This window comes from Dama dama, chromosome 24 (assembly GCF_033118175.1).
Source record: "Dama dama isolate Ldn47 chromosome 24, ASM3311817v1, whole genome shotgun sequence".
Taxonomy (NCBI): domain Eukaryota; kingdom Metazoa; phylum Chordata; class Mammalia; order Artiodactyla; family Cervidae; genus Dama; species Dama dama.
The window spans coordinates 45,888,904-45,905,709 of NC_083704.1; the positions used below are offsets into that span (position 1 = coordinate 45,888,904).

The 16,806-nt window shown below is 41.4% G+C and overlaps 1 protein-coding gene across 20 annotated transcripts in view; it reads left to right on the forward strand.

Annotated features, from left to right (window-relative positions):
* FHIT (fragile histidine triad diadenosine triphosphatase) overlaps positions 1–16,806 on the forward strand; it is a 1,512,191-nt gene that overhangs the window by 1,309,531 nt on the left and 185,854 nt on the right. For all 20 annotated transcript variants that reach the window (XM_061128197.1, XM_061128194.1, XM_061128188.1 and 17 more), the window contains one exon: positions 794–862. In XM_061128197.1, the coding sequence (XP_060984180.1) occupies positions 794–862 (69 nt within the window). The remainder of the gene's footprint in view (positions 1–793; positions 863–16,806) is intronic.

Genomic DNA, 16,806 nt, shown 5'->3' on the forward strand with positions numbered 1-16,806 from the left:
CATGATCTCTGCATAATAGCATTGCTAAGTATATTACCTGGGTGCTTTAGTATACTAGAGAAATGGGCTGTTTAAAAGATTAACTTCACAGAATCAGTGTTAACAGGCTGATGAAGAACGTGGGAGTAAGAGCCGGATGGGTGAGCTTCCTGCGCTGACCCTACCACTTCCAGTGGGCCCTTGACCTCTCTGAGTATAGATGCCCTCATCTGTAAAATGGAGATCAAAGTAGAAGTTTGTAGGGGGTTATTCAGATCATTAAATGAGACAAAAGCCAAGCACAGTGCTTTCTTACAGTAATTCAACACCTAATAAGTGAGAACTGTTTACGTTACTATTATATGATTATTATTTGAAGTCCTGGCTCTGTAATTTGCTTCATAGTCCTTTTTACTCTCACTCATCTGCTCTTTGTTTATGCAGTTCTCTGTTAGCCAGTTCTTATTTCTCAGTTTCAGAGTCGTCATGGTCACCTTTGAAGACGTGCTGTCATTTCAAAGCACTGGCTAAATACAACCGAGACTGACAACTATGAATAATTCCTCAGAGCCCCTAAAACACTGGCATTTCACTCAAACTCTCGTATATGCCACCACGTTGTCCTGTCTTGTTTTTTGCCTCTCTCCTCTCTGCAGATTTCAGATATGGTTAGTGGAGATGATAATCATCTTCCTCTGAAAAATAATCCAGCAGGAACCCATGTGGAGTAATTGGACTTCACGAGAGCATCGCTGTCAAGTCTTGAAATATATGAGGAAATAATCACATTTTATTCTTTCTTTTACTTTTTCAGCATGTTCACATCCACATTCTTCCAAGGAAGGCTGGAGACTTTGACCAGAATGACAGCATCTATGATGAGGTAGGTCTGCTCTCTCTGATCTTATCATTCGATCACTGGTGCTATCAGTGTAATGAAATCAATCTGATGAATCAGGAACACTGGAGGTGTGGTCTTCAATGGTATTCTACCCAGTAAGACTTGAAAGTGGCAGTAGAGGCCAGGAAGCCAAGAAGGCCCTCTACAGAAACTGAAGGCAAATGAATTATAATGATGTTCTTTTTCAAATGAAATCTGGCAGAAGCCAGGTGTCCTTGTGATTTCTGCCCTGTCATTTACCAGGGCACTAAACACTTGCATGGAGATACAGCCCAGAGATTCCATAGGAGGTAATTTAGAGTGCCACCAATGGAAACCAAGCAGATTGATGTGTGACTTTTTTTTTAGTAGAATATTACATTTAATTTAAAAACCACTTTGAAATCCAGTTTGTCTTTCCTAATAGCATTTATTCAGAGTGGAACTTTGAATTGTGGTCAGCAGAAACTAGGTTGGTTTGAACGATAATGTTGCAGGACGGCTGACCCCTTCCAGGGCCTGTGAGTGTGCTCTTGTCTCACAATCAGAAATGAATTGTCCAAGGAAACACACATAAAGCAAGACACTTTATTGGGAAGAGGCGCCTGGTGAGAGAGCAGGAGGGTGAGGGAACCCGGGAGGACTGTTCTGCCATGTGACTCACAGCCTCGGCTTATATGGTGATGGGATTAGTTTCCGGGTTGTCTCTGGCCAATCATTCTGACTCAGAGTCCTTCTGGGTGGCCCACCCATTGCTCAGCCAAGATGGATTCCAGCAAGGAGGATTCTGGAAGGTTGGTAAGACATATGAACTGGCGTCTCCTCTCTCCTTTTGACCTTTCCTGATTTCTTTGGGTTTATGGTAGTTTGTTAGTTCCGCGTCCCTTACCAGGACCTCCTGTTGTAAGGTAACTCGTGCAAGTGACTCATGCAAGTGTCTCGCCTGGCCAGGGCAGGCAGTTTCAGTCAGTGTTTCCCCTCACAATAAGAGTGTAACCCCTGTGTCATAAACAGTTAGCGGTTAACTTATGACTTCCCTTCATAGATATAAATGTGACACCAAAGATGAAAAGCAAGAGCCAGGTGATCTGCTCCTAGGGCCCCGTCTACATGAGAACCTTGTCATGTCTGTCTGTGCTATGTGAACTGTGCTGTCTGTAATAGATGTGTTGGTGTGAAGGGAAAAAAAAAAATGATTTCAGCGTGACTACTTCTTTTAGCTAGTAGAGGGCACATATGTTCCCCACATGTGAGAGCTGATCCAATGGTAGTGGGGGCCTGGAGTGCTTGCCTGGGAAGGGTTCTGAGGCTGTTCTGGATGCATCCGAATGTGCTGTGATAGATGAGCAATGTCTGCCATGGGTATCAAATATGAGAGAGGAGCCATTTATTTGACACTCCTGTTCTACCCCTTTGAGAATGATGTTTCAAGTACATTTTATAATTTTAATTGTTTGTCATGGTACTTGACCTCTATGATGATTCCCACCTGGTTCCTAGCAGTCAGAAACTTTTTTATTTTAATTTATAGGGGTTTTTATGCATCTTTTTAAAAATATATTTGTATTTATTTGTAGTAACTAGGTATTAAAATGGCTACCCAAACCCTGAAAATTAAGATCAAGAGGTCAATAGTTAGTAATGGGACTTATAAAGCATTTATCTGGGAGTCACTGAATTCTCTGAGGTGACGAGTGAGCATGTCTAGGGCATCCCTCACTGTCTTAGCTATCCTGTTTTTTCGAAGGGCTACAGTCCGCCTGCGTAGGGTAGACACATTCTAATCGCTCGTCCCTAAGTGCTGCTCTGTGGACCAATTGCTGCAAATCTCAGTTCTCAAGGGGTCCTATTCCCAGAGATACTGATCCAGTATATTATAGAGCCACATTAGAGTCAGTAATTGTGTGTACATAAGAAAATCCCCAGGAGATTCTGGTTCTTGGCTAGGTTTGGGAATGCACTTTTCTCCCAAATTTGTGCTTTCTCAAAGCTATGTCCTATAATATTTTAAAATGAACTCATTTTCATTGGATGTGGAATGTATTTTGGTGGTTAGTAAGGGCTTAGTTTGAGTTGGAAGAAAATTAGAATTATGGCGTAATTATGAAAGAGATGCAGTTTGAAAAAATCCAAGTAATGATCTTATTAGCATAAACTAAGGTTAATAAAATGTTGCCAAGTACAGGCTATTTTAATGAATAAATTAACACATGATTTATATACAAGTGAATACTGCTAAAGCAGTATTAAAAGTACTTAAAAACACTGTTTTCTTAGACTGAACTGTCACCTTGAAATCTTGTTTGTATTCCAAATGTGCTTGTGACAAAAGCTGCAGGGGCTACATTTCAACCCTACTGGAGACACAGTGTCCAAGGTCAAGGTTGGCATGTGGCCTTTCTCTCCTCTCTTACGCTTTTGCTCTCATGTGCACCCTCTCCCAGGGTCTCCAGCCCCACAGGTGAAGCAACACGTGTCCCTACCTCCTACCTATTAGGAGAAGCTTCTCAGGAGAAGTAATTGCTAGAAGAGTTTTACTCGGTGAGTTCCCAGTAAGGGAAACTGTGCTAAGAAACTTGAAGAGATTGAACTTTGCAGACAGCCAGAGTTAGGTTCCAATTCCAGTGCCACCTACTGCTTGTGTGCCATTGGACAAGTCACTTAATCCCCTTTTCTTTAAAATGCAGATACATATATAAAACACACACTTCAAAAGGTTGTTGCATGTAACATATGACATGACTGTAGGGGTCCTCAGCCTCTAGACTGCAAACCTGTAACTCCTGTCAGATCAGTGGCAACATAAGATTAGAAATGAAGTGCACAACAAATGGAACACGCTTGAATCATCCCGAAACCATCCCCTCCACCCATGGTCTGTGGAAAAATGGCCTTCCATGAAGTTGATCCCTGATGCCAAAAAGGTAGGGGACTGCATGAAAAGCTTACTGCAGAGACTGGTGCATACTAAGCATTTATTAGTAAGTAACTGTTTCTCTTCTTATTAATGTTATTAGTTTTGTTTTGTTTTTCAAAAACAAAAACAGCCACAGTGGGTCAATGGAGAACCTGGATTTGAAGCCAGGTCATTGGATGCCCCCACTGAGCACTTCTTTCAAGGGTCAGAGTTCCAATTTTCCCTCTGTTTTAAATCACTCATTCTGAGATTCGTCTTCCTCTTTGTACAAAAATACATCTCCAGTTTGAGTACATAATAAGATAATGTCTAGAAAGCAGCATGAGAAACATGAGGCATTACACAGGCGTTATTGGTACAAGACATAACGGACATTAGACTGAGTGATCTTAATCAGAAGTGATGGAGTGATGAGGGGCAGCATTCTTTATCCTGATGGGAGCACTGGCTCCAGATTATGCATCTCCCCATGAAATACAACAAACAGACTGCCTGGGAGGGCCGGGAGTGGAGTGGGGACAGCAGGAGACTGAGCTCCATAAAACGTAATTGTATTCCTACTGCTGCAGAAATAGAAAATGATGCCTGCAGAAGCTCTGGATTATAAATGGGCTTGGAATGTTGTGTTCTCCCCAGGCGCTATTTGCAGAAAGATGGTGACAAATCCGAGAAGGTTCACAGAAAGGTGATGGGATGACAGAGCCTGAAAACAGTTACCTGGGGAGTCACTGAAGGTGAAGATGTGTTGTCTGAAGAACATGTGTGGTTCGTAGAGGGAAAGCAGTGACAGGTTACCATTTCTAAATATCTGAAGGGCTGGCAGGTAGCAAAGGTATTGAAGCTGTTTTAAATGGTTCCAGAGAGCAGATATAGAACTCTTAGGCATCAAGAAGGCAGTTAGCAGTTCCACAGACCAGCAGGTCAAATTGATAGAAACTTCTGAAGGCTTAGAGTGACTTGCGAGGGAGTGAGCTTCCCATCACTGGACCTGTGCAAGCATGGAGAAGATGGCTGTTTCTTCGGGAGGACTTCTCAATCCAGTTCTTGGATGGGCCACATGGTTCTGTGTTTCCTGTTTTTACATATCTGGCTATTTGATGATTACTTCCATTTTTAGGTTACATAAGTTCTGTAACAAATAGTGTAGGGTTTTTGTTGTTGTTAGTATTACAGCATTTGGGTTGCTTCCTAATAAAAAATAGTCTGTCTTGTTCAGTTCATGGAAATATAAGCAATAACTCTTCCTTGACTTACATGAGATTACTTGAATGATTAATCTTCTTCCCAGCATTGCCTTTGATGTTCCATGGGCTTTGTTTGCCTCCTCATGTGTGTTTTATTTTGCTTGTGAAGAATTTTTTAATGACAGGCTCTATTTTGCCTGCAACACATTTTTTAATGAGTCCGGATGCTATTAGGCATGTCACTCATTCTCTGGGTCACTACCACTGTTGGTCTCTTACCCGACTTGCCTCATTTGTTTTTACCTGCTTGGCCCTTGAAGGCATTTGAGTTTGAAATCTCTATGTCATGGCTTACTCCTCAAATATTACTAGTCCCCAGTATCCTCCATCCAGTCTGCATGCCACTTACCTGTTACATCTGCTTCACCTCCTTGCTCCCTTGTTTACAGTGCCCTGGGTGAGTCCTTTCGCTTCAGCAGTGGGTCTGCCCATGTCCCCAGTTCCTCTTAGTCTCATTCTCTCTCACCACTTGCTTTTGTCAATTTCTTGTTCCCACCTCAGGAACTTTGTATATATTGTTTTCTTCACCTGTGACTTCTTCCATTTTCTCTTCCCCTTCATGCGGCTCCCATATCTTCTACCAAATCCAAGTACAAATATAACTTCCTCCAAAAGTCCTTTTTATTGATCCTCCTCCACCTCATCTAAAATAGCTAATCTCCTCTCCACTCTGTGGTAAGACTATTGTATGTCCATGCTTGTTTCTTCATAACACCACACTCAAAATAATGTAGTGTGTTATTCACTGCCCACATCCCCAACTGTGCTGTCAAGCCATGAGAACAGGGACCTAATCTGATACAGAACAGGTAAATAAATATTTGTTAAATGAATGAAAACCTGAAAGAACAGGGCGTTGAAATAGAGGAACTTGAAATTCCCTACTACTCCTTACAAAATTTAAAAGAAGAGAACATCTTGCTTTTCAGAAGGTCAGTTTATTAATTCATAGCTACATTAGCTGAGATTCTGACATGGTGTTATCAGCCGCCTGAGGTTAATGTAATGGGGCATTGATGGAACGAAGTCTGTTGACCAGAAATCAGCGTACTGCTGCTGCTGCTGCTAAGTCGCTTCAGTCGTGTCCGACTCTGTGCGACCCCACAGACGGCAGCCCACCAGGCTCCTCCATCCCTGGGATTCTCCAGGCAAGAACACTGGAGTGGGTTGCCATTTCCTTCTCCAATGCATGAAAGTGAAAAGTGAAAATGAAGTCACTCAGTCGTGTCCAACTCTTAGCGACCCCATGGACTGCAGCCCACCAGGCTCCTCCATCCGTGGGATTTTCCAGGCAAGAGTATTGGAGTGGGTTGCCATTACCTTCTCCGAATCAGCGTACAGAGGGCTGCAGATTGCGGCACATCAGAAGTGCTTGGTGAAGTAGTTATAAACCTTGTCTGATTGCTAAGCAATGTCAAAGCTGATAAGAAACCCCCTCTCAAGCCCAAACTTGCTTGTCTGTAACAAACACATTTGTGGGATTTGCTGACAACAAGCACAAAACTTTCTCCTCCTTTCTTTCCAACCTTGATTACCATTTCTGAGTTTATCTTCATCTGCTCTTCCTCCAGCTCTCTGTCCTGAGTTTTCCCTTATGCATTTTGTTCAGTAATTTATAATCCTTATTTCAGAAGATTAGTCTCTCTTCTCTGCCTCAAAACAGTTCAAGCTCCATCCTTTCCAAGGCAAGATCTCTGGTAAAGCCCTGTCTTTCCAGTTCTCCATGCAGATCTTATTTATATGGTGCTCCTTTCTAGTTATTTAAATTTCCATGAAATACATGAGACTTTCTCTGAAGTCAGTGGACCCTCCATTATCCTGACAAGTTGATGAAGATTATGATAATGACATAAATGTGTCCTTGGATAAGAGATCATGTACAGCAAATGTGGGGAATGGAAACACCCCTTGCTTAATGCTGTGCTACATCATCTCATTAACCCAGTAAGGCTTGCCCTAGCTGTGTCCCAAATAAGCAACTCTCATAACTGTATTAGACAATTCATTAAATGTTTATGGATGACATTGAATGGTTGTGATTGTGCACTGTGTATAAAACCCATTACTGACTAAGCAAGTGACTATTATTAAAGCCAATGAGACTAGCAATCAGCAATTGGAAAAACTCAACCATGAATTTCATAGACAGAGCAACTGTGGGTTCAAGCATATCATGGGAAACAATTGCTTGGCTAAACACAATGCATGAACAAAATCAATTTGCTAAAATGCAGGTCATTTGGCCCTGAGAGCTGCAGAAAACTATTATATTGCTGATAATATTTATTGTTGAACTTGGATCTCTTTCACACACCATTTGACAATGGGCTCAAAGTCCATGGGTCCCCAGTTGACTCTTCAAAAGGGAAGGAATGTTTCATTGAGACAGTTAATTAGCTTTTTTCCTCTGGGTTCAATGATGTCCTCATACTGATAAACGCGTTTTTCAGTGTTTGAGAATTTCGGCTTGAAAACTTTGTTACCTCTTGTTAAGGATACGCCTTTGCTTCCTCTTCAGCTCATGAGAACTTTTAACTCAAAGAAGCTGGGTATGATATAACCAACAAATAAATACATAATAGTGGTAATTGAATGATCTGTGACCTCAAATTCTCACTGAGTGGATCTCCAAGGGGTCTTTCGATAGCTATTTTAATGATAAAAGAACTTGGTAGACATCTGGTTTACGCTTACCTGTATCAGATTATTGTTGAGTTCAATCTGTATGTCCTTTGGATTAGAGAAACACAGTTAGCAGAGTAGACTTTATCTGGTTAAAAGTTATTTCCACCTATTTTTCCTAGTAGAGATAAGAACTCAGGGAGGATGTAATTCAAATTATTCACATTTGGTGGAGTCTACACATGTGGAGTGTTGAGAAGCGTGGAAGGGTATGATGGTGGGCTGGAGGCCTCCAGAGCAGATCAGGACATCACTGGTCACTTAAGAGGAGAAAAAGAAGGAAAGAAGGCAGAAGAGTAGCTGATAATGAGAGGACAGGGTCTGCAGGATAAGTTGAAAGGCAAAGGATGCCACCTCTATGGTTTTTCCTAGAGTCAGTTTCCAGAGGACTGCTACCCTGGGGTTTTCCCAAAGCTGCTCTTCCTTCTCATTTGAATATGCTCAGAGGCATGTTAGTGAGAAATAAGCAAGAGAAAATGAATTACATGTTAGTCTTTCCCTGCTGCTGCTGCTGCTGCTGCTAAGTCACTTCAGTTGTGTCCAACTCTGTGCGACCCCATAGACGGCAGCCCACCAGGCTCCCCTGTCCCTGGGATTCTCCAGGCAAGAATACTAGAGTGGGTTGCCATTTCCTCCTCCAATGCATGAAAGTGAAAAGTGAAAGTGAAGTCGCTTAGTTATGTCCAGCTCGTAGCGACCCCGTGGACTGCAGCCCACCAGGCTTCTCCATCCTTGGGATTTTTCAGGCAAGAGTCTTTCCCTAGTACCGAGTAAAACCACTGCGTCAAACTGTTCTACATGGTCCTCCCTCATTATTTCCTAAATAAGGCTTTGTGTGTGCCCTCCACTGTGAATTCTCTCTGCAAACAGACACATTCCAGGAGAAACTTATAAGGTACTTGCTAGTTAAGGTGGACAATATCTGCTTTAAGAAGTCTTGTTGCCAGGGTATCTTTCTGTCTGTCTGTCTTTTTCTTGCAATTCTTTTCTTAGTTACATTAATGGTGTCAAACCTCAGTTAATATCAAGACATGAAGACTGAGACATCTGTGTGTTTTCTATAGTCTTCATTAGGTTTATAATTACAATTTTTAGCATAGCTAGCAATGAACAGTCTCTTATAAGGAGTGTCTGAAAAAGTTTTGATAACTTTGGAGTTCATGGCCCACTAAAGCCAACTATCAAGATCTCCCATAAGGGGACTTCCCTGTTGGTTCAAGGGCTAAGACTCCTCACTCAAAATGCAGGGAGTTTCAATCTGGTTTCAAACCCTGACCAGGGAACTGGATGCCACATGCCACAACCAAGACTTGGCACAGCCAAATAAATATATAAATAAATATTTTTAATAAAGAAGTTTTTTTAATTTTAAATATTTTTTTTTTCAAAAAAAGGTCACCCATAAGAAATTTTTTTAAGTCCATTTTACTTAGAGAGTTGAGAGTATGGGAAATGGGGATAGGAAAAAAGTTATAGGAGGAATAAGTGACGAGCAGAAATGGATAAATACAGCAAGAAGAAGAAAGATATGGATTAAGCACTGATGCATTTCTATCAATATAAATTACAACGGCCTCAAAGAGGAAAGCCCCCAAATATTTTGCTTGATCTCTCTTTTAAAGAAGAAAAGCAAAATAAGCAAGAATTATGTGGGAAAGGAAGATAAAAGCACAATTTTAAGGCCCCAAAGCATTTGAAAAGGCTTTTGCTGTTTTTCAGTTCTCATCTGTCATTCATTAAACAAAGAAAGATGAACTTACTCAAATAACCTTTATAAATAAATCCCATTACCCCTTAGCTTGGAGCAGGGCTCAGGCTTTGAAACTATCCTGTCTTGTACACGAGCAGAGATGAACAATAGGCCTCTGAGTTGCCAGCTTCAGAGAATGGCACACAGAACCCTGGAAACATAGCCTGGCATTTGAAATTGCAGCTTGGGTGACCACAATGTGGGTGTGCTTTTGTTACCATCGGGTTACATCTGTCTTCAGTGCCCCCAGTCTGTACTTTGTACATTGCATTCTAAAGCAAGACTGCTCATTTAGATAGAATATGAATTACATACACAATTAAAAATGTTTAATAGCCACATTTGCTGTTGTTCCATTGTAAGTTGTGTTTAACTCTTTGTGACTCCATGGACTACAGCAGGCCAGGCCTTGCTGTCCTTCACTATCTCTCAGAGTTTGTTCAATTTCCTGTCCATTAAGTCAGTGATGCCATCCAACCATCTCATCCTCTGCCACCCTCTTCTCCTCCTGCCCTTAATCTTTTCCAGCATCAGGGTCTTTTCCAATGAGTCGGCTCTTTGCACCAGGTGGCCAAAGTATTGGAGCTTCAGCTTCAGCATCAGTCCTTCCAATGAATATTCAGGGTTGATTTCCTTCAGGATTGACTGGTTTGATCTCCTTACAGTACAAGGGACTCTCAAGAGTCTACTCCAGCACCACAATTCAGAAGCATCAGTTCTTTGGCTCTCAGCCTTCTTTATGGTCCAGCTCTCACATTAAAACAAGAGAAAAGAAATAGGTGAAATTATCTGTAACGATATCATTTTTAACCCAGTATAGCACAAATATTATCATTCAATATGTACCTAATATAAGCCATTGTTAGTGAGATAGTTGCATCTCATTTTTCTTTAAGTTCTTGAAATCCAATGTTTTTCGCTTTTCCAGCACAGCTCAACTCAGACTAGCTCCATGTGGTTCAGTTCAGTTCAGTTCAGTCACTCAGTCATGTCTGACTCTTTGCGACCCCATGAATCGCAGCATGCCAGGCCTCCCTGTCCATCACCAACTCCTGGAGTTTACTCGGACTCATGTCCATCAAGTCTGTGATGCCATCCATGTGGTCAGTGTCTCCCAGACTGGGTGGTGCAGTTCCACAATTTATTCAATCCAGTTAGCCTCATTAGTTTTCACAAGGTGTGATTTGGTATAAAGCCTCTCAGTTTGCTCACCCTCGTCCTCCACATCCAGAGGACGGTCATTTCTTTTCCCTGGTCTTGAAAATGATAACATAGGAATTATGTCATGTAACAACTGGGTTAGGTTCCATCATCCTTGATCAAGACTTTGTTGAAGTTTTAAAGGTTGAAAGGACCTCAAAGATAACCAAATGGATCCCGCTACACAGAGTTTATTTATTATTATTGTTAATATTTTATCTTTCTGCTACTAATATCATCAGGGATACTCCAAGAATAATCCATGAATTTTGGAGGACCATTTTAACCACTGTTTCAGAAGGTCATCACTTTTCTATGAGTGGCCCAATTAAACATGATTCAGATGGCTGAACTTTCCTGTTCCACTTCGATAAGAAACACATTGAATGGCTTTTTGAGTCAGTTTCGTCATCTAGGGGTTGAGACTGGGGCTCTGACTCCAGATCTCCTGGTGTTCATTCTCAACTCTGTTCTTTTACAAGTTGTCCAACTTTTCCTGTATCTCAATTCCCTCATCTATAAGATGGGGAGTGTGATGAGGCTGCTGTGATAATTAAGTGTTATTACATGTAAAGCCCTAAAACAATGCCTGGTGGACAGTTAATGCTCAGTAAATATTAGCTTTGATAATTGGTGTAATTATTGATGTTATCACCATCATCATCCTGAGAGCATGTCAGAAGCATTCTAAGAAGCTGGTGGGAGTGATGAGGAGTCTCATGGGCCCAAGACCACCTTCCCTGGAGACCCCAGAGATTTTTGAAATCCAAAGAACCCATTAAGGGGAGATCATACAGGTTCAGTGTCATTGCTTATGACTCTTATCGTGCATGTCTGTAGGTGAGAAGCCTTCACAGACACAGCAGCTCAGTAATTTGTGAGCACATTAAATTTTTAAGCTGCCCCAAGTATGCAGCCCGCACTATCAAGACATTCAAACACAGTGAGGGACTCCTTTCCAAGAAGAAGAAATTCTGACTTAGGGTTTTATTCTCTCTTTCAAATTGCTTTAGATTTGTGTCAAGCAGTGCTTTATAGAGATTTTTATGACTGCCCCCACCCCCGACTTAAAAAAGAAAGTTGAAAGATGCCTAATTTTCTTTCTAATGAAAAATCTCGAAAAGGCTCCTATACATGCATAGGTCTAGATTCCATGCGTTGGATCAATACAGTAATTTATTACAAGTTCTTTAATAGTGAATTGCTATTTAAATTCCAGTGTCTTTCATGTTCTTCATATTGAAATGGGAAGAAAAAAAATCTAATAGCTTTGGGCTAATGGACAGACAACAGATTAACAGTAATAAATGATTCTAGTTCTTTATCTTTGTTCCTAGGGAGAAGACTAATGAAAAATAATAATAGAATTAGTATTGTTATTTAATGAGAGTCCACAGTGGATTGGAGTCTATGCTGGGTGCTATGCATATATTACTTTAATCTTTATAAACCTTACTGGATAAGTATCATTAATACCATTATATGGAAGCTAAGTCTCACAGAGGGTGGTTGCCTTACCTTTTAACCAGCTTGTGGCAAACTTGTTTATACTAAAATTTGTTTGACTATAAAGCCTTTGGTCAGAGGCAAATATTAACTTCCCTTTCATGGAAAACGCGAGGATAATGAAATAAGTGTTTTTCCTAGAGACTCTACCTTCCAGTGCTAAACTTCCAACAATTTCCAGAATTGTTTTCAACTTTAGAGACATTTGCACATACATACACAGACACATACACCTCACATCCTAGTTTTGCACTAAACCACAAAGGTCTTGACACATGATTGCTAATCAAGTATGCAAGATTTAAAATGTGAGCAATTGACATTTTCCAGAATGAGACATTTTCTCTGCTTTTAGTATATAAGCCCCTAGCCCCCATTTAGAAATTTTATTATAGTTTTTTTGTTTGTTTGCATTTTTGTTTAACACGAGGAAGTCATTAACACACTCTAGCCAAGCTTCTACGGTTTCCAAGGTCATCCTTTCTGAGCTGGTTTTGTGCACTGAACCTCTTAAATATTTTGCATGCCTTATAGTGTATTCATGTCATGGTAGCACACTAAAATATTTAAAAGGAAATTGTTGCCCTTTTTTATCCCCCCTCAAAAAGGAACAGCCCTTGCTTACAACTCTCAATGGACCATAAATATCTTCTAGGCCAGCTGCCCAAGTATCTGCTGGGAATCCTTCTTACATTAGCAGTAACTAAGGAACGCGTAGAATATTCCCTTTGCACTGAAATGACACCCTGCTCCAGCATCTTCTTTTTCCTTTCAAAGAATTTTAGTTCTTCTTAGAAAACCCTTCAGGTCTTAAAGAGAAATTTGCATGTTTGGGTCAAATTCATGTATGAACTTTGAGCTGGCTTCTCCAGTAATTTTGACCATACTAGTTTGTTACAGGATGGGGAATCGCTTCCAGGGCCCAAGAGTGGGCTCTTGTTGAACTTTCCGAAATGAATTGTCCGAGGAGACACATGTGCTGACAAAGCAAGAGACTTTATTGAGAAGGGGCATGTGGGCGAAGAGCAGCAGGTAAGGGAGCCCAGGAGAACTGCTCTGGCTCACAGTCTCAGGCTTTATGATAATGGAGCTAATTTCTGGGTTATGTCTGGCCGATCGTCTTGCTTGGCCCATAGTCTCACTCAGAGTCCTTCCTGGTGGCACATGTGTCTCTCAGCCAAAATGGGCCGTGAGAAGGAGTCTGGAAAGTTGCTATGCTCCTCCCTCTTTTGGCCCGTCCTCAGTCCTCCCAGTTACTTTGCAGCGGCAGTACCCCGCTCCTTACCAGGATCTCCTGCTGCAAGACAACTCAGGCAAGCGGGCCTGGCCAAGGTGGGTGGTTTCTATCAACAGTTCCCTAACACAGCCGCCCTCCACCTTCCCTGGTTCAGGCAGTAATGAGAGTGATGGGGAGTGGTGGATGCAGCTTAGCTTGCTTGCCAGCCGCTCACCTCCTGCTGTGGGGCTCAGTTCTTAACAAGCTGCAGACTGGTTAGAGGGTTGGGGACCCCTACCCTAACCAGCTGTTGTCAAATCAGAGGCTGAATATTTTTAGCAACCTGAAATGACATGATGAGCAATCTGACCTGTCTTATTAGATCATTTCCCATCCACATAATGTGTCTACTGTTTACCTTCTTTCCTTGGGGCCCTGGAATAGTCGCTTCTTTCAGAAGTCATCTCAGAATCAAGAGCTTAAGGAGCTTGAAGGGATTTCATCTACTGGTGATCTGGTCTAGGGCTGAATTAAACTTGTTAATTTAATTGCAAGGTTAGAGGTTAGATGTCCTTGGTTGGTTACCCCCATTCAGTCGAGAGGGAGAATGTGGTGTGATTATGACTGAGCATGCTGGTGAATTAGTGCATCCAGTAAAATACAAGGTGGAGCAGGGAGTCACATTTCCCTCCAACAGATAAATAATAATAACACTGAGGTATATGAAGACCTAGTGACTTTTCCAAAGTCATAGAAATAATAAGATACAGATGTGGGATTCATAGTAAGGCTTTCTCTTTCCAGAGTCTGAGTTCTTGTTTACTCTGAGGCCTCTGAGAATGCCCAGAGGTGTTCACTTCTGTCCTTTCTACCTCTTCATACCCAGTTAATCCCACTGTCTAATGGAAGAGGCTTTCAAGAGATACTTGTTCTGCTGAAGCCCCAGCCCTCTGAATTCAGAGCCCAGACCTCACATTCCTCAGCTCTATTGCTATCTTTTATCAGCTGCACCCTTCCTTCTTTTGGGGGTGGAGGGAACTGCCTTCCTTTCTATTGAAACCTCCTTTCTACAATGATGTATGTCAATCACTGCTGAGTAAAACTGAGGGAAAACAAGCAAACCACAAAAAGAGCCTGTGCCATCATAATGAGGACAGTAGTACACATTATTACATTTCCTGAGATGTGAAAATATTTTTCAAGCTAGCAAAGCCTGATGGGAAAAGAATGAGATTTTTTAAGCTGAGATCAGGCCTCAGTTTAGAAGTAAGGCTTTGCTGGTAACTCCAGAATCAAATCACAAAGACTGGCTCTAGACCTTGTACTGGTTTCTGGAATCTACTGGAAATTACTTTGGTAAATGGCCCATGAGGGCTCCATTAGCTCTCTAAGATAGACCAACCCAAGATGGAACAGTACACATACACCTTCATATTGTGGAAATGTGTAACACCCTGTCAAGAGAATGATAGATATTTATATTTTCTCCTGTCTGGGCTCAGAAATGTTCTTGTCTGTGTCATAGTGTCCATATTACCTTGGAGCATGGGTCTGTAAAGCTTGTATAACTTCTCTATTTAATTTGAATAATCTTCACTTGGGAAATAATTTAAATGCCAAATAATAGAAGAGTATACCTTAATGGTATATATGTTCATATATACAAATGAGTGTTTTGAAATATAAAAGATTGGAATATAATATTGAGGGGGAAAGTGGCATGTAAATCAAGAATTGAATGGAAGAAGATGCACCTAGTAATTGCAAGGGGTCATGGCTAGAAAATGGAATCATAAATCAGTCTTCTTTCTTTCTTCATACTCTTTGACATTTCCCAAACTGTATATAATAAATGAGTAATAATTCTGTAATGTAAAGAAAACACTGAATGATTTTTTAAGGCAGACAGTCTATGTTCCTTTTTACTCATTGGCAGCAACCAAGTGGTGAACAGAAAGACATAGACTTTAATTTTGGGAAGGATCTCATGGGAGATAGTTATTTGTGACCTACCACTTAATTTGAAATACCCAGACGGATGACCTTTTGGGGGCTTCCATTCTCAGACTTTTTTGGGGGGAAAAAAAATTTTTTTTTTTTTTCAGGATAACATTTTTCCTGACTTCCTGATGTGAGAGGCAGGGGAAAGGATACCTTAATACAAGCTCTCATACTGCTCTGATGCCCTGTGGTCTCATGTTCCCCATCCATTTGATCTTGTCTTGGGTTTCCCCTCCATTACTGAGTCATCTCTTCTCTCTCTGAGGGTCCTTTGAGTGTTCAGTTCAGTTCAGTCGCTTAGTTGTGTCTGACTCTTTGCAACCCCATGGACTGTAGCACGGCAGGCTTCCCTGTCCATCACAAACTCCCAGAGCTTACTCAAACTCATGTCCATCGAGTTGGTGATGCCATCCAACCATCTCATCCTGTGTCATCTCCTTCTCCTGCTGCCTTCAGTCTTTCCCAGCATCAGAGTCTTTTCAAATGAGTCAGTCCTTTGCATCAGGTGGCCAAAGAATTGGAGTTTCAGCTTCAGCAACAGTCCTTCAAATGAATATTCAGGACTGATTTCCTTTAGGATGGACTGGTTGGATCTCCTTGCAGTCAATGGACTGGTTGGATCTCCTTGCAGTCCAAGGGACTCTCAAGAGTCTTCTCCAACACCATACTTCAAAAGCATCAATTCTTTGGTGCTCAGCTTTCTTTATTTTGAGTGTAACAATCATTAATTTCACAGTCACTGGCATGATTACAAAAATGAAATGCTCTTTATTCCTCAAATTTAGTTTATGTCTGGGCTGTGACAACAACCATTTCATCATCCCAGAATCAGGTTTTCCAATTCAGGTTCAGTGGTTTCTCAGTCTGTGCAAGCCTGTAATTACACCCCATTCTGGTGTATAATCTCTCTATTCAGCATTCTGGTCCTTAAAGCTGTTGTAAACATCCTGTCACACGAGGTGGACAGGGATTATGTGCTCTTTGGCATTTGGTGTCCAAGTAATCTGCCTTTCCTGGTCCTTGGGCGTATCCCTGGTCCATGCCAACACCCATAAAGAAAACAGTCATCTTTTGAGGGTGGCAATTATTGGTCTCCTGCATCCCTGAGGTGCCCATGGTCCTGATATGGCCTCTGGTCTAAGCACATGAAGGACACCTACTCTGTACCCTTTGCCATCTTTTCAGTATTATTCTCATGAACACACACAAAGAAATATTGTTCTGTTTTTCCAAACTTTCCTGAGTTCTGCAGGAGATCAAGGAATCCCCAGCAGCCACTCATACTATCACCATAGCCCTTTATCACTTTCTTTACAGAGCTGTTTACTATCAGTGTTCTAGATGGGGAAAGCAGAGTCAAGTCCACTCTACTCTTGGATCCCCAAATCCAAAGGGAAGATTTTGTAGGGGGAGCAAAATTTGACTTCCTGA